At 39.4% G+C, this 18478-nt stretch overlaps 1 protein-coding gene across 1 annotated transcript in view; it reads left to right on the forward strand.

Annotated features, from left to right (window-relative positions):
- The first annotated feature begins 8111 nt into the window (after positions 1-8111).
- TTC39A (tetratricopeptide repeat domain 39A) overlaps positions 8112-18478 on the forward strand; it is a 37073-nt gene continuing 26706 nt past the window's right edge. Inside the window, exons 1-4 of the mRNA XM_082314710.1 lie at positions 8112-8212; positions 16281-16412; positions 17092-17168; positions 17660-17727. Of these exons, the coding sequence (XP_082170836.1) occupies positions 8130-8212; positions 16281-16412; positions 17092-17168; positions 17660-17727 (360 nt within the window). The 5' untranslated portion in view covers positions 8112-8129. The remainder of the gene's footprint in view (positions 8213-16280; positions 16413-17091; positions 17169-17659; positions 17728-18478) is intronic.

The following is an 18478-nucleotide window of genomic DNA, read 5'->3' on the forward strand; positions in this document are numbered from 1 at the left end:
TAAGTACTGCAGGAAAATGCCTTTTGGGACAAAATGTGTATTTCATCCCTTCCATGTTTGTCACCACACTGAAGTCTGAAAGTAGTGAGGTGTAAGTCAGCATAAAAAAGTAGAAACCAGACTTTACAAAACGCTGAAGTAGGATGCATAGGTAACTATTTTGTGACCTACCAGTCAGTCTTTATTGTTGCTAAGTAATGGAGAATCCAACCAAAAGGGACAATAGCATAACATCCCTCCCTGAATTCTCACGGAATCTTATTTCAGAAATAATACAGACCTCTACCTTGATCTTGCAGTCCTTACAAAAACAAATCTCACAGATTTTGTCTGGCTTCTTACCATGAACGTGGCAGACATGAGCTTGTATTTTGCTTAATGCTTTTTTTGTTAGTTTGCTGGGTACCTAAATGGGCTCAACACCATTGCAAGACAATGGTCTGGTGCAGTTCTTGTTGGTTTCTCATTAGTTTTAATAGGAACAGGATTAAACCTTCAAAAATTGAGAATAACTGTGTCAGAAGTGCAGGTTGACCAGAGGCAGTAAAGCTGTGAGAAGTTAGAGGACTTCGAGAAAAGAGCAAATGGGTATTGTAAGGTTGTCTAAAGACCTTAAGACTCTTAAAAACACAAAAAGGCATTATATGAATCACATCTGTCCTTCAAAGTGACAAAGACTGTAGAGTATTTGAATTGAAAAAGAAAAGCTGTTAAAGCTTGCTAAGCATCAACACAGACTGATTTATGATGAAAATTTACTCTTAATTACAGCATCCCTGTAAATTTCTTTAATGCTGAATGTATTTGCTTTCTTTTAATTTTGACCCTGTGTGAGCTAATTTTTTCTGTGTGCATTCCAATTGGTTATTGCAGTTCCAGGATGCTTGGGTTGATAATTTGTAATTTGCCAGACTGTATTGTATATACTTCCCCCCCCCCCCCCCCCCCCCATTCTCTGATGCAAGCAGTTCTACTAACTGGGAATAATCACCCACAATGGTGCATTTAGCCCTCTGTGAGCAGTCATGGCAGTACAACACGGAAAGGGAGCTGCAAAAATGGCACCAATACTTTTTATTTGTCTGAACAAACCTACCTTAATGAATTTATTGCGTTGTTTGCCCATTCAAATACAGGATGAGAACTGTGAATGTAGTGCAACCTAGATCCTGCTTGGTTCAAATTAAACAGTGGTAGAACTAAGGGCAGAACACAAGTCTACTGATTCCCTGGACTTTGTTCTGCCCACTTGACTGCTTTGCCACAACCCTTTGTTTTGTGAGCTTTCGCTGAAACAAAAAGGCTGAAAGCTAGAGTATCTTTAACAGAAGACCTTTGGCATTGCCGAGGCATCAACAACTTGGTGGTTTCAGAGCTGAGTTAACCTCAAAAATAAACTCTGTCATACTACATGTACAACTTGAAATACTAAGACCTGCTGAATACCAGAATTGGATCACTGTTGTGTCTCTATACAGAATATTTGGAGAATGTGAATATTGAAACCTTTCAATTGCTTTGTTGTTGTTAGAAGTAATGGCATTTCTGCAGCACCAAGGAGTCTTAGTCACAGGCCAGAAACGTGTTCAAGAATACAAAAAGATAAATGCTGAGGTATTACTAGCTTGGCACATAGAACAGGAAAGGATACAGTAGAATTCATTTTCTTGCATTAACTTACTTGCTTTTGAATTATGAAGAAATTCCTGTATTGTCTGAAAACTGAATAGTAACAAATTATTGTGAGAACTGCTTACTGGTTCTCCTTTTCATGGTAATGAGAGAGCTGTTTATCCGAGATTATTTCTGATCTCGTGGTTTTGGAAATGTTTGCAAAAGAGGAAAAGAATTCTTCCCAAGTGATGTGCTTTTTGTTTTCTTTGAATGTAGACATTTTTTCGGTCTCAGACTCAGAACATTAGTAACGCAGCGTTGCTGAAAGCAGTGGTCTATTTAGAAAAGTAGTAGTCATCAATTCAGGAATGACCGGGCAAACTTGAAAAGGCTAAGGAAAGTAACCCCAGGTGTATCCTGGTATCTCGTAACGTCTCTGTGATTATCCAGCATTATGAGAACAGAAAGCGGTGTCCTGGCAAGAATGTCTGTATTCAGTCGTGATATTTTTGAAAACATGCAATGAAAAGGACACCCGGGTGTCAGCGACAGTACCTACCACACATGGTGGCCTGTGGATCAGCAAGCCAGGTTGTGTTCGTATGCTGGAGGTGTCTTAGATGTTTTATTGTTAAGAACTGAAACACGGACCTTTGAAATGTGCTTTGGGGTGTTCCTCACATCTGTGAATGGTTTGAAGTGTTAGCACTGATGAAGCTTTGGTAGCCCAAGTGGCACAGTGTTTGTAGGGAGCAATATGGTTTTACTGCTCCTTCCTCTTTAGAAAAAATGAAGCCGCTTTGGGCATGTGAGACTAATCTCTTTTCAGTTCCATTTCATATGCTATAAAGATGTTGTTTAAGAATTTATTACTTTTTTTTTCTGACCACATGGCTAGAAGCAGCCCTCTCTAAATCTTTTTGTAAAGACAGAGAGAATGTAATGCTAATTACTGTTCCTGTGTACATAGTGAGCTTTCCGCCATCGTAGTAGTAAGGTGTGCTGCCAAGTGTGTGCGCTGTTGATGCAGGTAGCTTAAAACAGCTGCAGAAATATGTGTTGGTGCAACCCAGTCCTTTCTACCAGTGCTATGAGTGTTTGTGCTGCCTTTTAATAGCATAAGATTAGCATTATCATACAAAAATTGAAACTGTATGTTACACAGAGAGCCCTTGATATAAAGGAAGCCACAATACCATATAGTCCAAATTGTTAAATATAAAATAAAATCAAGAGCAAATACTTCAAAATTACTTAACAGGAAACTTTAAGCTGAATTTACAACCCTTCAGCTGAAGAGCTATGTTCTCCTTGCCTTCAATGTAGTAAGTCTGGGTGCCAAACAGTTTCTGTTGTGTGGCAGAAGAAATGTTTCAGGGGGACAGCGGGAGCAGAAGCCAGCTGCGCAGTACAGGGAGCGCTATGGCAGCAATCAAGCCAGAACCCAGGTTGGTGTTCACTAGAGTGGCTTTGTTGATGTTTCTGAATAAGATGAAAGCAGTCATTACTGAGACCAATTGCGCCGGTGCTGTTGAAGCCCCTGAGATAGAAGGTCCCTAGTATGATTACAGAGATGTTGCTGTGAAATTTCTTTGGAATGGGGATATAATCTTTCCATTAGATGCTTTCCTTTGATCTTTCATCTCACTTGGTTAACGTGTTTAGGACTAGTCTATATTTGGGAAAACACAGTGTGCTTCCACTTCTCCCTCCTCCAAGAGTCTCCTGATAATGGAGAGAAGAGTCAACTACTGAGTAACCAGCATTTGGTCTTCTCTGTGGTGGTTTCTCATCAAGTACTGGTTTAGCTCAATTGTGCTTGACTCTTTGTATTTTATTCTCTTCCTCCAAATTAAGTTACCCGTGCACACTACCTCAACTGACTTATGCAGATAATGTAGATTTGGCAGAGAAATGCATCCATATTTTAGGATATGACTGATTTAACTTGCTTTCAGTGTTTCACAATACTGAAGGAGCTCTTGAACTACTATTAAAAGCATTACTATAAAGTCGCAAACTTTAGACTTAACCTTGTTTTGCAAAGTTCTGATAATTACTGAGGTAAAATGAGTCAGTAGCTCAGCACTTTGCAGAATACAAGGTTCAAGATCCTTTTTATTAATGAAATCCATAAAACCCAATGACAAATCATAAAGCATATGTGCTGCAAATTTATAGTAAGAAACCAGTCAATATCATGCACACAGTGAAATAGAATTTATGCAGAAATACGGTAACTCCCATGCTCAAAAAGGCTTCTCTCCCGCTTTTGCCCATGGAAAACATCATGATTCTTTACTTTTGAAAGTGCTTTACTTTTCATTAATATTCAGAAATTTAATTTTGCTTAGTTCTGAGTATTTATTTTGTTCAATATTGCTGTTGGCATAAAACGGATTTGATGTTTAAGTAAAAAGGGCATTGCCTAGGATGTCCCCAGTAATTGCGCTTCCGACCAGAGACGATGGGGGTACAGTGGAGTAAGGAGATCAGGTCTTACCTTAATTCAGAGGATACACTGTAATTATGATTTGTGAAGCGCCCCCAGTGATGGTCCCCAGGGCAGAGAATGATGATTTCATAAATAATAAAACCACAATGAGAACCATATGACTATCCTTGGAAGACCTGCCACCAAACAGCAAAAAAGGAAAGAAGCTTCTAAAACCAAGAGGGAAATAGCCTAAACTTGGAAATATTTCAGATCTTAATTTTTTATATTTGTTTTCTTTAGTTAAAAGAAAACGTTAATATATGTGAGGGAAGAGAGGCTGCATGCTGAAGGCTGTCTGAGCGTGTAATTGTTACCAGGGAAGTGCTATTCAAATAAAAACCTGCCAACTCAAGTCTTGAAGAACTTGGCAGAAACAGTCAGAGCCTTCACCATACAGAACTTTAAAGACTGTTTGGAGAAATACAGTATCAATTAGAAATTGTATAAACAGCTAGTGCAAATGATGAATAATCCTTTCAGAGTAGCTCATGATCCTGCCATGGAAGCAGCCCAGTTAATCTTAAGTTGTAAGCAGTAGTTATTCCCAACTAGGGAAAAAAAAATAGTAATGTCTTTTATCTCTTGCTGTGGCCCAGGTACATGGTGCTGTTACAACAAGTAATGGAGTCATTAACAGGGCAGGGCAGCCTTTGGATCTAGTACAATAATTTTTATACCAAATGCAGCCCAGGCTTTTCCTGTACAGGATGTCATAAAAACAGCAAGAGATTTAATCAGGTACGTTAATGCCTTCAGAGTGTCTTCCTGAAATTATCCTTCGCTTGTTTATCATTTTTGGGTCTTCCTTCAGCCCTTGATATCTTCAGTATTGGTACTGCTTTGTGTAATCTTAACAAATAAGACCGGATATAGGAGAAAAGAAATGTATAATTTTTAACATTAGATGCTCTTGGAGAAACTAACTTAGATAATTAAATTGTAGCTGATCAATTTCTACAGTCCAGCTGTCATAATGAGAGATGACTGTTCTTGCTGCCAGTAGCCACCCTTCTTACATACAGGACCAGTACTGCTGATGTGCCAGCAAAGCAGTTTGGGAGCACACACTATTTTATTCTGGGTAAAATCGGCCAAATGAGCTCACTCCACCAATCAAATTGTTTACGCCAACCCATGTCATTTTCATTACATTAAAGAGAGATTTTTACAAGGAATGTGTAAAGTCTCACTACCTCCTGAATTTATAGGAACCAACAATAAGCAGCAGTTTGGCTGGTGGATTGAAGCCTGTTTTGCAGAGAATCCTTGCTGGGGAGAAATACTTTCTCGTCTCTTTTGCCTGTCTGCTTCTCACATTTGCAGCAGTTAATGCCTCAATTCTCCTGCATGTCAGCTGGCCTCATTTGACTCTCCGTTCTGGTTCATGGGTTTCTGATGTGGTCCACTGCCGCACGCAGTAATTTTTGTTGTTTCAGATGTGTAATTACAGGGATATTTGACTTCTGTGTAGTTTGTACTGAATGCAAGATAGCTGATGCTGCCACTAATTTCAGACAGGTCTGTAGATCAAAGATATGCTGGCAGCTGCCAGCACCTTCTACATTAGTAGTAAGTATCCAGTGATACATGAACTTCACGTGTCGTGGACCGCCTTCCAAATCGCTCATTTTTAGTATGCTGTAAGTGAATTAGCAATGCTCATAACTCTCATCGTATCATCCATAATGACCAATCAAAGAGTACAGTATCGCAGGCAGGCAGGCAGGCAGGCAGACCCTGCCCTGCCCTGCGCTGCGCTCGCAGTGTGACTGTCACTCAGAGCTGGTTAAGTAGCACCGAGTGCTGCTGCTGCTGCTGCTGGATGTTCGTGCCTAAATGCTGAGTGGGCATACAAATGACTATGTCAGAAAACACAAGAGATTTAGCAGAAAGGTAAGTAGCAGCGCACAGCATTTTCCATTTGGCTTAGAGGCGGTTCTGATCTTGCTGTTGAAACCAGGAGAGAATCTGCAGCCCGCTGAAGCATGACTAATCAGTTTGCTAAAATGCTTAGCACTCTCTAGTTTAAAGTATTTCTTCCCTATTGTTAACAGGAACAAATGATGATTTGTAGCATTTATGTAAGGTGTGTATTGTGTTCAGGTCTTAAACCATTTACTTGGGAACTACATCAAATGTCAGGTTTCCTTGGAGCATGAGGGAAGTGTGCAACTTGTATTTTTGCTGCTGCTGGGGGTGGCACTGTGTTAATAATTCTTACTCCAGAAAAGATGCCAAGTAATTGATACGCCTTATTTGTGCTTTGAGCTTCAACAGTGTTTTTTTCTTTGTCATCTTTCTGTTTCAAAGGAATGTTTTGAAAAGCTCTATTTGTATTGAATGGGGTAATTCTCCTGCATGACAAGAAACAAACAAACAAAAATGCCAGGTAAAATGTTACTAGTCTAAATATTTTAAAACAGATGAGAATATGTTTTATATAGCGTTAAATGTGCTGTTTGGTTCAGGTTTTAGAAAAGCAGGTAAGAATTGTAATACATGTAAACAATAATTGGCAAAGTTTTAATTATTACAGTAAGTAAGGCTCAGAATAGTTAGGCAGACATGATATTGCATATTGTATGAGACGGATGCCAACACTTGGTTAATCAATGTTTGCAAAGCACTTGGAGAGTCTCTTGGGTGCAGAAGGATTTGCAGTGTATCTGAAGTGTGATAACAACAGCCACTATGAACAGTATCATATAATGTTTCTCTCAAATTTATAATCCTGTTTTTCATATGTATATAATTATGCTCTTTGTTTCTTTGCAGTCATTATTCTTAAAAACAAAACCAAGCCGCCGCTGCAGTCAGTGGTTATTACTGATGCTATCTGTTTGTTCTGTGCTCCCCTGTCTTTTTCTTAAGATGATACCAGGACTTTGCTTTCTGTTTTTCCTTTCAGCAGGCTATGTGTTGTGCCATTTTTTAAGGAAGTAACACAGTTTCTAAGTCACAAGACAGATCACATCAGTTTGAGCTGTTTGGAGTCAGGAACATGATGAGGATTTGTTTGTATTTTGTTGGGGGAACTTTTTTGTACAGGCTTGTATACAACATATTAGTATGGTATAGCTCTTTGATCATTAGATACAGATGTTTCAACTGTCCTAGCATTGGCCAGGTTACCTTAACTTTGTTAGTGCAAGGCCTTATTGTTTCTTCTGTGGATTTTTTTTTGTCCGGCAGTTCTGGTGGTGGTGAACTTGGGCCAAACTTACTCAGCTGGTCTGTATTATCCTGTTGCCAGTAACCCAAAGACCAGCAGAGAACCCTTGTGACAGGTCAGGCTGACATCTGAATGTTGTAAAGAAGAAAAGTACAGCCAGAGTAAGCCACTGAGATAATCTTCTGACTTTGAGATGCAGCAGCAGGTTTTTTTGTTTGAGTGCAATAGCACTTCTTAGGGACAGTCATGTTCCCAGGAGCATGGACAATGTGAAATTTTAGCCCACCTGCAAGTCTGTAGTGGTCTACTGGTCAGGAACCATACTGAACGTGAGCTGAACTAAAGCAGGTGTTCCAGCAGCAGTCGATATAATAGTCTGATGCAGTTTGGCAATGCCTCATCCTTAAAGTTACAACATGATCATAATGTTACTAGCCTGTAGTCTCGGTCAGCCTTACAGTCAAATGTGCATTGTCACTCAGTGCTTCTGTGTTCCTGATACCTGAGCTCATAAAATTGCCACACTCCCACATGGTAAATTCTGCATGTCCAGGGTCGTATTTACAGCACATGCAGTTTATCTTATTTTCCGAAAGTACAAAACTTAAATTGCTTTCCACACATCACAGAGTAAGAGCATAGTTTAAAAAAAAAAACCCACAAATATAATGGAAGACACTCATTTCTTGCAATCACTAGAAATGGAATAGCAGATTATACATGGGAATAAGGCTAGAACTGAAGATGAGGAGTTCAAATGTAGCATTAATGCACTGGTAGAAGGAGAACAGATGTGCCAAGTTTATTCTCTCTTCTTCTGGCAGGTCACCTACATCAGACCTCAACATGGCATTGCATGAGTGTATGGCAGCTCTGGATTTATTTCTTAACAACAAGTTCTCGGATGCTTTGGCTTCTTTACAAGCAAAGTAAGTTGATTACTTTTACTGGTTTTCCTCTGTTTAATTTTCTTTGCATCACTGTCTTTCAGGAGAATTGACTAGACAGCTAGTTCTCTATTAATAGTTGATAAGACTGCATGTTTTTTTTTCAGAAGGGGGTGGAAAGTTAATGTGTTAAGTTTTGGGGAAGATGGAATAAGTGCTTTACGCTCAGGTGAGTAAATAACAAGATTGATCAAAGGTAACTACAAAAAGTACAGAATTGTTCTCCAAAGAAGTAACCCCTCAGCTGTAGTACAGTATGTGAGATTCTTGCTCCTGGAAGAATAAAAACCATCCTCTGTCACTTTTTTTTTTTTCTCTTTTCCGATATTTTTCTGCATACTGTGAGAATTTGAGAATTTATAGTTTTGTGTCTAAATGAGCAACTGACCATGAGTTGCCAGGTTTGGGACACATTACTTTAGGTATGGATTCTTTTTTTTCTGTTTTTTACATAACTACTTGCAGAAACTTTCTCACAGCTTATTTTGCAATTCAGTGTTGTGGTCATGCACTCTGTTTCCTAATTACATTGCAGCCCAGCATGTAATGAGTGGCCCAGCTGCAAGCAGTGAGGTCATAAAACAGCTTCTAAAAATTGTTGTGTCTTTACAATGTCTGTGATTTTTCACACCCTGTCCTGAAGTTACCTGTGCTCTTGGCTTGTTGAAGTCTGTGGTTAGTTCACATTTTTTTCCCCCAGTTTGCTCTATTTATTTTTGAGCCATCAGCAGATTACATCATGCCTTCTTTCAGGCCACTGGAATACGAAACAAGTGAAATTCATAGGTAATGCAGTAGTGTGTGTTTGATCTGCATCGGGGTAACTACAGTGAATACTACATATCTGCTTTACTGAGGTATCAGCCTCAGTCTTTGATGCCAGAATCTGTAGCTTAACCATGTAAGTACACTCTCTGAAAGACATTCATGATAAATTGTAGGCTCAAATGTATTAATAATACTGGTTTTATTCACAGCAGTGTTGCTTTGTGTTTATATATCACCAGAAGATATCATAAAAATGGTAGGAAGAATAACTGTGTTTTCATTAAATTCTGACAGTAAAGCCCCTGTGCCCATCTGGAAATGCTTACTCAGTGCTTAGCATGAAATAGGGAGATATTTTATTGACGAGGGTTTCCAAAACACTGCAAAAGCTAGTGAGGCTGTGGTTTGTTGGTTTTCTTTTTTTTTTTTTTTTTTTTTTCCCTGTAAATCCATTTTTCTTCTATTGCATATGGTTTTCATTCAACTTTTGTTGGGCCCTGCAGAATATATTTCATGAGCTGTTACTCTGTTTTTGTACCTGACTGTATTCCAAACTGCAAAACCATTTTGAAACTGATTTTTCATGTTAGCCTGTTGTTATGAGGGGGCCCTTATTGCTGTTGCCTTTGGCAGTGAGGGAAATACAGACTTAGGATTTTTGCGAGTGTAGTGGAGAAACAGAATGCTAAATTTCCCCACAGATGATATCCATTATGGACACACTCCATCTCTTCAGGGAATGACAAGAGCTGTAGAGTGGGCACATGTGGTAATACTGAGTATTTTCTTTAGGAGTCATCAGTTCCTCACTGTTGCCTTTTAGCGTGCTGAGATTTGAAATTGGTTTTCACAGTCCATAAACATACTATCTTTGTTTAAAGAAATACTTTTCAGTTTTTACATGCTTGTAAAGAATTTCATACCATAGATTTTGCAGCTTTACCACTTATGTTGTAGGACATCCTCTGCTCTGTATTACATTATTGCAGATTCACTAAATTACTCACATTTGGCTTCCACAATAGTGTATTTTCAACTGATTTGTACCATGTGTAACTGAGAGCAGATTTGGCAATGTATAAGAGTTAAAATCAGAAGATCTTTCCTAGCAGCTTAAAAATAAATATCTGAGGATCGTGTCTAGGCTTGTGTTGAGGTAAAGGTTTTTTTTTCCTGTTAGAAAAGCAAGTCCATCATAAAGAAGAGATCATGTTGCATAAAAAAATTCATCTGGCATTTTTGCTTCATGTTACGTAACTTTTCTTGTTTCCTCAGCTACCTTTTAGGTTTTAGAGGCAGTTTTCCTTATTATCATTAACAATCGTTGTACAATAGTGGGCTCCAGTTATCTTGTGGTTTCTGCAGTAAGTTTAATTAAATTAATCTTTTATATGGAGTATTCACGCTAAGTCTAAGAACTCTTAAGAAATTCCTTAAATTCAGTCACCAAACACAGCAGTGATTTTCAATATGTAACCTGTTAACTGTGACAATGAGTAACACTGAAAATGTTTAGTCCCTGGAGTGGGGAAAAAAATCTCATCTTCCTCCTCAACCCCAAGATACATACAGTAAATCGATTAAAAGCTGACCAGATTTTAGCCCTCATGTAATTGCAAACAGATAATCATAAATTAAATAGGTGATTCCGGTGGGATGTCTGCTTTCCTTCCCCGAGACAAATGTTTAATATTTTAATAAGTATCCTGAAGGAAAGCGTGACATAATCACCTGATAGTTTGCTGACGTCAAATCACTTGGGAGAATGGTAAATAATACAGATAAATTCATGACACACCGTAATCTGGATCATTGGATGAGCTGCAACACAGCTGTGTTACTGCTTGCACTATTATAAGAACAATATGAGAACAATTCATTCTGGGCAGTTGACCTTATTCTGAAAATAGTTTCCAAAAAGCACTTGGTGTTGTTTGGTGGAATGTTAATTCTAGAATAACTGTGTTTGAAAGGTAAATTCAATCCTTTGATGTGGGAGTATCTCAGGTAGGTGTGAAGAGATTGCGTTACTGTTCTGCTAGTTACTTGGAATAGTGTAGTTCTGTGGTATCTATTTACTGTCACTGGAATTTTTAATATAAACCCAATTTACAATGTCAAATGTTATCTTGTATATTCTGATCTTTAAAAAGTTTAAAGAGGTTACTAAGGAATGGAAGCCTTTTGTAATGGCTGTCTTCATGGTGTGGTGAAATGTCCTTGCCCTTGTAGAACAAAAACAAACATGAGGTTGTTCAGTGGGGTGCAGGAGCTTTCTCTGGGAACTGATCTAACAAAGAAGGTGTGTGGTTGTCAAACTGAGAGTGGTGAAAGAGTATGGAGAAGCGCATGGAGGCAGAGTGAAGCTCTAGACAGTGTTTGGATAAAGATGGTGCGCAGCTCTGCAGAAAGCTCGAGTTAGCTATTTATGGTAAAGAATGTCAAGAACATGAAGAACATCATTATTTCTATGGCTTTTTTAATCATTTTATGCGTGGAGTCTGGAAGAACACAACTTTCGTAGTCTTTGTAAATAAATACATTGCTGCCAAAACCTGACTTAATCTTTAGTTTCACCTCCTAGCTGAAAGAACTTACAAGATTCTGAATTTTTGGAGAATGGCTTAGATCAAAAAGGCTCCAGGGTACTCTTGTTGAACTTCATCTTTGTGGCTTAGACCAGATTTAGACCATTCTGGCAGCTTGTGGTAACTAGAGAACCAGGCTGGTGGCTGATTAGAATGGTCCTTCCTAGTTGTAACCTTCATGCTAGTGGGGAGTTTTCATAGGAAACAGGTTTTTATTGGAAAATGTCAGTTTATCAAAACAGAGAGTTTCTACAGAAGCCCATGCAGTAAGTCTAGCAGGTTGTTTGGACATTGGGTGGAACTTCTGATCAAAGATGAGGAAAGTCTTCAGGCCCTATGTCACCACATTCTCCTGATGCAGTTTCGATTTGGGCCTCAGTCTCTTGGGTGCACCTGGATGAATGGACTGTTGACTGGCCTGTGGAGGGCCTTTGTCACTCTGTGCTGTTGGATTTGTTTCACTTGTTAGAAGCATCTTGATACTAAATCAGGTCATGGACTTGAATATGAGGTTTCTGTAACCTGGTGATGCATGTCCTGCCTGCTGGTTTATTGTAAAAGGATCCACAAAAAGATTTTGGGCACTGTGTTTTTCACAAAAAATATTAGCCCCGGGGTTAATTTTGAGGTCAAAACAAGCCAAGCTTTTTGATTTTCATACTCCAGCTGGAGGGGAGAGCTGTCACCATCCTCCCTTAGGTACTTGTTTTCAGGCAGGAATAAAAGTGTTCTCCAACAGCTCTCAAGAAAGGGCAGCACTACAAGATGATAATGATTGCACCGTACTTGGAGAACAGGCATGTGGCATAACTCCATAAGTGCCTAAAGATATTACTTATAATCCTCTTATTCAGCCATGTGATACCAACTACTGGGATAAGTCATTAATCAGAATATTAGTTATATTTATGTCATAAAGGCTTGTTAACTCCAACAGTGTCCTGGGGAAAGTGCTGCTGAGGAATCAAAAGAAGAAAGAAAAAAAAAAAGCTATCAAGTTTCATTCTGTATCCATCCATATAAAATGCAGACCTTAAAACTTCTGGCAATATGCCAGGATGTAACCGGTAACTTTAATTGTATGGTTAGTATAAATAGCATAGATAACTGTTACATGTGGTTGCATTTCTACCCGCCTCCCAGCCCCTGAAAAAAAAAAAAAGAGTAAATTTGAGAGTTGATAAATACCAGTTGACTAATGATAAACATTAATTATTATTTCCTTTAAATATTAGAAGCAAAATAGATGAAACCATTGATTAGGGCAGGAGTGATTTGGTATTAGAAGCAAATTACTGGAGAGGGAAATCCCTCTTCACCATGTATATGTGAAAAGTATCAATTTTCCTTTTAGCGCAGTGCATTTAATATTGATCTCCTTTAATTTTGAAAGCAAATTTCTAAAATTTTGGACGGGGATGATTTTAGTGCCTTCCCTGTGCTTTGAATCTGAACCTTTGGAAGGGTTTTATTTTAATAAATACAAGATGAAGTGTATTTCTCTGCGCCCACTGAGGCTGATGAATAATCAAATGAACAGGAACACTTCATCAGGCTGACATTTTATAGTATGTTCATTTTTTTTTCTACTTTGCATTATCAGTCTGCTGAAAGAATCGTGTTGCAGGAGGCCAAGACAGAGCTGTCCTGACTCCACTGGATTTTAAACTAATTTCTCCATTATCCGTCTGTTCTTCTTACTCACAGTTGGAGATGAAATGGATGTTAGCATAGTCTGGGGCTCATAGTACGCATAGCAGTAGGTGATTTCCCAAAATGGTTTTTATGCTAGGTTGGTTTAGAGGTTGGTTAGAACAGCTTGTTGGGTAACCTGTGGACATGGTGAGGGCAAGTAGGAATTAAGGACAGCCACAAAACACAGCCTGCAGTGGGATTTAAAGATGTACACTGCAAATTTCTTCAGTACAGCCAGCCTGCTCTGTGCCGTGTGTATTCGAAAAAGTAGCCCTTCATTGTCATTATGAAGGTTGGCAAGGGAAGCACCAGATATCTGTGTAATGCTGTCTGTGCCAGCGCTAGGTATTATTTTAATCCCTAGATCTCAAAAACTCTATATACAAAGAAAGTTAGGATCGTATCATGACTTGGATTTTTCTTTGGTGATTTTATTGCACAATGTCATTGAGAGGGAGTTACTTTAGATGTAGACAAGGTTATTTTTTGGCTCTGGAAAGCACTAACCAAACATCAGGGACTCCTGAGGATACTTAAGGGTGTTTTACTCCATCAAGCAAAACAATTAATGCGTAATAATGTATGAATTGTTAGAAAACTTAAAGGGATCCAGGTCACCGCAGTGCATTATTAGATCATTGATTAATGTAGGACTATCTTAAGTTATCCTTAAAATCATCTTTCAATTCAATCCAGATATCAAAACCTGGGGAGGCAAGTGTATTTCAAGGGGAAAAATGGAAATTAAATGGATTGAGGTGTCTTTAAAGTTTGACTTTTCCCCTTAAAACAAAACCACTGAATCAGAGTGGTTGAGGTTGGAAGGGACCTCTGGAGGTCACCTGCTCAAGTGGGACCACCTAGACACGGTTGCCCAGGACCATGTCCAGATGGCTTTTGAATATCTCCAAGGATACAGACTCTACAAGCTCTCTGGACAACCTGTGCCAGTGCTTGGTCACACTGATAGTAAAAAAGTGTTTCCTGATGTTCAGACAGAGCCTCCTGTGTTTCAGTTTGTGCCCATTGCCTCTGGTCCTGTCACTAGGCACCAATGAAAAGAGCCTGGCTCCCTCCTCTTTGCGCCCTCCCTTCAGGTATTTCTGTACGTTATAGGAACCCCCTAAGCTTTCTCTTCTCCAGGCAGAACAGCCCCAGCTCTCTCAGCCTTTCCTCATAGCAGAAGTGTTCCAGTCCCTTAATCATCCTCATCGCTCTTCATTGGACTTTCTCGAGTATGTCCATGCACTGAGGGGCCCCGAACTGGACACAGGACTCCACGTGTGGCCTCACCAGTGCTGAGCAGAGGGGAAGGATCACCTCCCTCGACCTGCTGGCAGCAGCACTCCTAATGCAGCCCAAGATACCATTAGCTCTATTTGCAGCAAGGGTGCATTGCTGGCACACCACGTTCTCCTTGACAGAAAAAGAAAATGAAGTAGCTCATTTTGAGAAACAAACACCTGAAGTACACGTATTGAGAATAGGTGTACTGAGGGTGGAGATTTTGTTGAAATTATATCCTTGTTTGACTGCAAGTATTTTTGAATATTCCCTGCCATAAAGAACTATCTGATCCATTCTAAAAGTATAAACAATAGAAATAGCAATTGTTGCTCTTTAGCAGTATTTGTCTTTTGTGCTAGTTGTGCTATTTGTCAGGGGTGGATTAGCAAGGTCTACAGAGAGTTTCTGTGGCAGAAATCCAGCTGAGTTTGCCCTTCAACATATTTCCCAAGTCACCTTTATTGGACCTCTAGGCCTGAAGATATTTTGATTCATTTGCAGAGGATTATACCATACATAGGTACTGGCTGAATGCTGTAAATGTGTGCAATATATAAACCCTGCTTCCTGCCAGAGGAAAGATGCTGGCAATGGCTGCAGGTAGGAGTTAATTGTTTTGCTTGTACTAATGCCAAAGTTTTTGGCTTTCTGCAAAAGAGGTGCCATCTGAAATCCCACAGAAGAATATTTAAGTTGAACAAATTGTGGTGGAAGGTTGGCAGAAAGGGAGAGGAAGAAAAAGCTGTAATGTTTGGTGTAGACTGGAATGCTTCTGGTGGGAAGATCTGTTTGAAGAAGATTCTACTTTGGCCATGGTTATAGTATTGTGTTACTTATCTCCTTGAGTCTGTCCTGAGTAGCTGTCCCAAAATAGAAGAAGAATATCTGGATTTGTGTCACGTGTTGTAGTATTCATTAGATACTCGATTAAAAATAAAACATGATTCTGTAGTCCCTGAATGGTGAGCAACATGGTTAATTCCTGTGCTTTGTTATGTATGTTACCTTTGGCTGGGGCTGCACGGCTAGAAGGCGCGTCCCCTGGGTGGTGGATAGGGGGTCCCTCTCTGGAGGGAGCACCGGATAAAATTGAAGAAGGTGCCGCGAACCAACGCAGCCTAAGGGAAGGCCACCCTGACAGAAAAACCACTGGCCCTCCAAGTCATGGGGGTTGGGCAGGAGGCCAACTACCTCCTCCCAGAAAAAAGAAAAAAAAAAAAGTTGCAGAAACGATGAGCATCAGAAATGGCGGGGACGGAGAAAATCGGTAACGAAGTGAGGAGGAGGAGATGGAGCTGGATCGGTTGTGTCCTGAGGGGAAAACCGACGGAAGACTGCACTGTGGCCCTTGATTCCAGAGCACGCAGCCGCGGACCGATCGAAGTGGAAGAACGATGTTCGCGCCTTGTGTGCCTCCTGGCACTGAGAGAATTCAGAGATCAGATCAGTTATGTATGTTAAATACCTACCCTTGGCTCAGAATTGGAACATGTTAGCACAGTTATTGAAACTGAAGCTGTAGACATGATTTCCTGTACAAATCTCAATGTATTAGCATTTCTTGATTATTTTGCATATCACTTGTGTTTGATTTCTAGTTTATTTAGACCCAGTTCCCATCAGACCGACGAGTTTCTGGAACTGGATTTGTATTTGTTTTTTAAAAGTAATAATATAATCAGCTGTACTTTGCATCTTATGTTTTCTTGCAGAACTAAAGATAGTATGTATCATGCACTGACTTATGCCACCATATTGGAAATGCAAGCTATGATGACATTTGATCCTCAGGACATACTGAATGCAGGAAACACAATGAAGGAAGCTCAAGCCACGTGTCAAAAGTAAGTGTGGAGCAATTCAGTCAATAAATAGTCCCTTCATGGGAAAGTTTTGAAAGACATACAGGTTAAAATTTCATAGAAATCATAGGAAAACTGAGGTTGGAAGGGACATCAGGAGGTCATCTAGTCCAGCCTTCTGCTCAAACGAGGGTCAGTTATGAGGTCAGACCACATAACAGGGTTTTCAGCAGTCTAGTCTTGAAAACTTCAGTTTACTGCAATATGTGATTTTTCTTGTCGGTTAGATTTTTGTCCTATCTGTAGCCCCGGTTCTGCAGTGTCTGGAAGTTATTTACCATTTACAGACACTGCAGAATCTTCCCTTTTGGTGATGGTTGTATTGTAGCTAGCTGTCTTTGAGTCAACTGTGCTCCCATTTCTGTACACACGTGTGCACATGCACACATACACACACACAAAAAATAAATCAAAAAGCCCCCTTATTCCCTTCCTTCATCAAGACAGATTTCCACACATGAAGGGTAAAAGACAGATCCCAGGAGGACCATGTTGACTAAGTTCTGTATGGAATATGCTGAAGTTTGTATATGTGGTAAGATGACAGAGGGTTGGTGAGCACTAGAGGTACGTTAGTGACTCTATGGGCGGCCAGCTGAAAGATACCGTTCTCCGTTGTTGATGCTTCATGTTCAGAATGACCAAACTGACTTTTCTGCAGATTTAGGAAGAAATCAACAGTAGCTGATTCTATCAACAACCTTGTGCATAGACAAAGCCTTGAACACTTTACTGAAGGTAACATTATCTCGAAATGCATAATGTTTTCATCTTTTTTTTGCTCCAGTTTGAATTGTGTAGAATTGTTCACTCAACGTGTTTTTGCAGATTGTGAGTTCACTGACAAAATCTGTGGTTTGGTGTTTCCAAAATTGCTGAATCAGTGTTTTGGCAACTGCTGTGTCACCACATTCAAAATCACTAAGTTTTTTTGTTGGTTTCTGACTCAGCATTTCAAAAAATTGCTGGGTAAAGAAATACCTAGAAAGAAGTAGGGAAATGCCTAGAAGGGTTCTAGATCCAAGAATTCCTGGAAAGTTTCTGTAAATGCGTGTCATTACTGTTTGGAGTTACTTCAGTAGTCTAGAACTGAAACACTACAGCAAATTTCAAAAAGATTTTTCTCCATTTAAGTTTTGTGATCTTATTGCTATATTAATGGGCTAAGTGGTTTTTAATTATTTTTTGTCTGATTGATTTTTTTTCTTCCCCACTCCATGTGACACTAGAGGAAATCCATGCAGAAATTTGCTATGCTGAATGTTTACTTCAGAGAGCAGCACTCACATTCCTCCAGGTATGGATTCCTGCGTGGCTCTTTGGGAGGAAAAAAAGTACACACCACACAGGTTTCTTTTCTTAAAATTAATGAAATGGTAGAAGACCCTAGTTTGACCTAATGGTGTAAGACTCTTTCATCTGGATTAAATCTGCATTTTACCTGGACTATCTGCTGATGAGATAGTAGAATGTTTTGTTATCCCTCATGATTATCTAAAAGTGCTTATCTCAATACACATAGCACTGAGTCCCCTATCATGCCCTTCTCCAGTCCCTTTTGGATGTGTGAAATTAACTGCAGTAAGCACCAATTTTCAAGTACTGTGTGTTGGTATATCAGGTTAAAAAAAAGAGAGATGGTCAGTGAAGCTGTGCTATGCTGGAATGCAAGTGAGATTTTTGTTTCAGTCAGGCTGGTGTTTGCTTTCCCAAGACTGCTTTCTCACTTGTTTGTTCTTGAACAGCTATTATGGTCTGCATAGCTATTGGACTCCACACATGCTTTTTGCTAAACAGTGCTGTCTGTCTTTAAAAGAAAGGGAGCTCTCCCTCTTCTTTGAATTTTATCTGTCTGTACTAATGAAGCTTGATTTGTTTGATGGATCAACATTAGCAATATTTAGCTGGGCTCCAGCTTGTAATTTAAATTGTTAGTCATAGTTGGGATAACTGATTTTTCTTCTTGATTTGGCTATACTTGCTGTATGACAGTGGGCCTCTTCATCTATGCAGAGAGGATAATAAAAATTGCATTCACAAAGGGCTTC

This window comes from Platalea leucorodia (assembly GCF_965183815.1).
Source record: "Platalea leucorodia genome assembly, chromosome: 5".
In the NCBI taxonomy this organism is placed as follows: Eukaryota; Metazoa; Chordata; class Aves; order Pelecaniformes; family Threskiornithidae; genus Platalea; species Platalea leucorodia.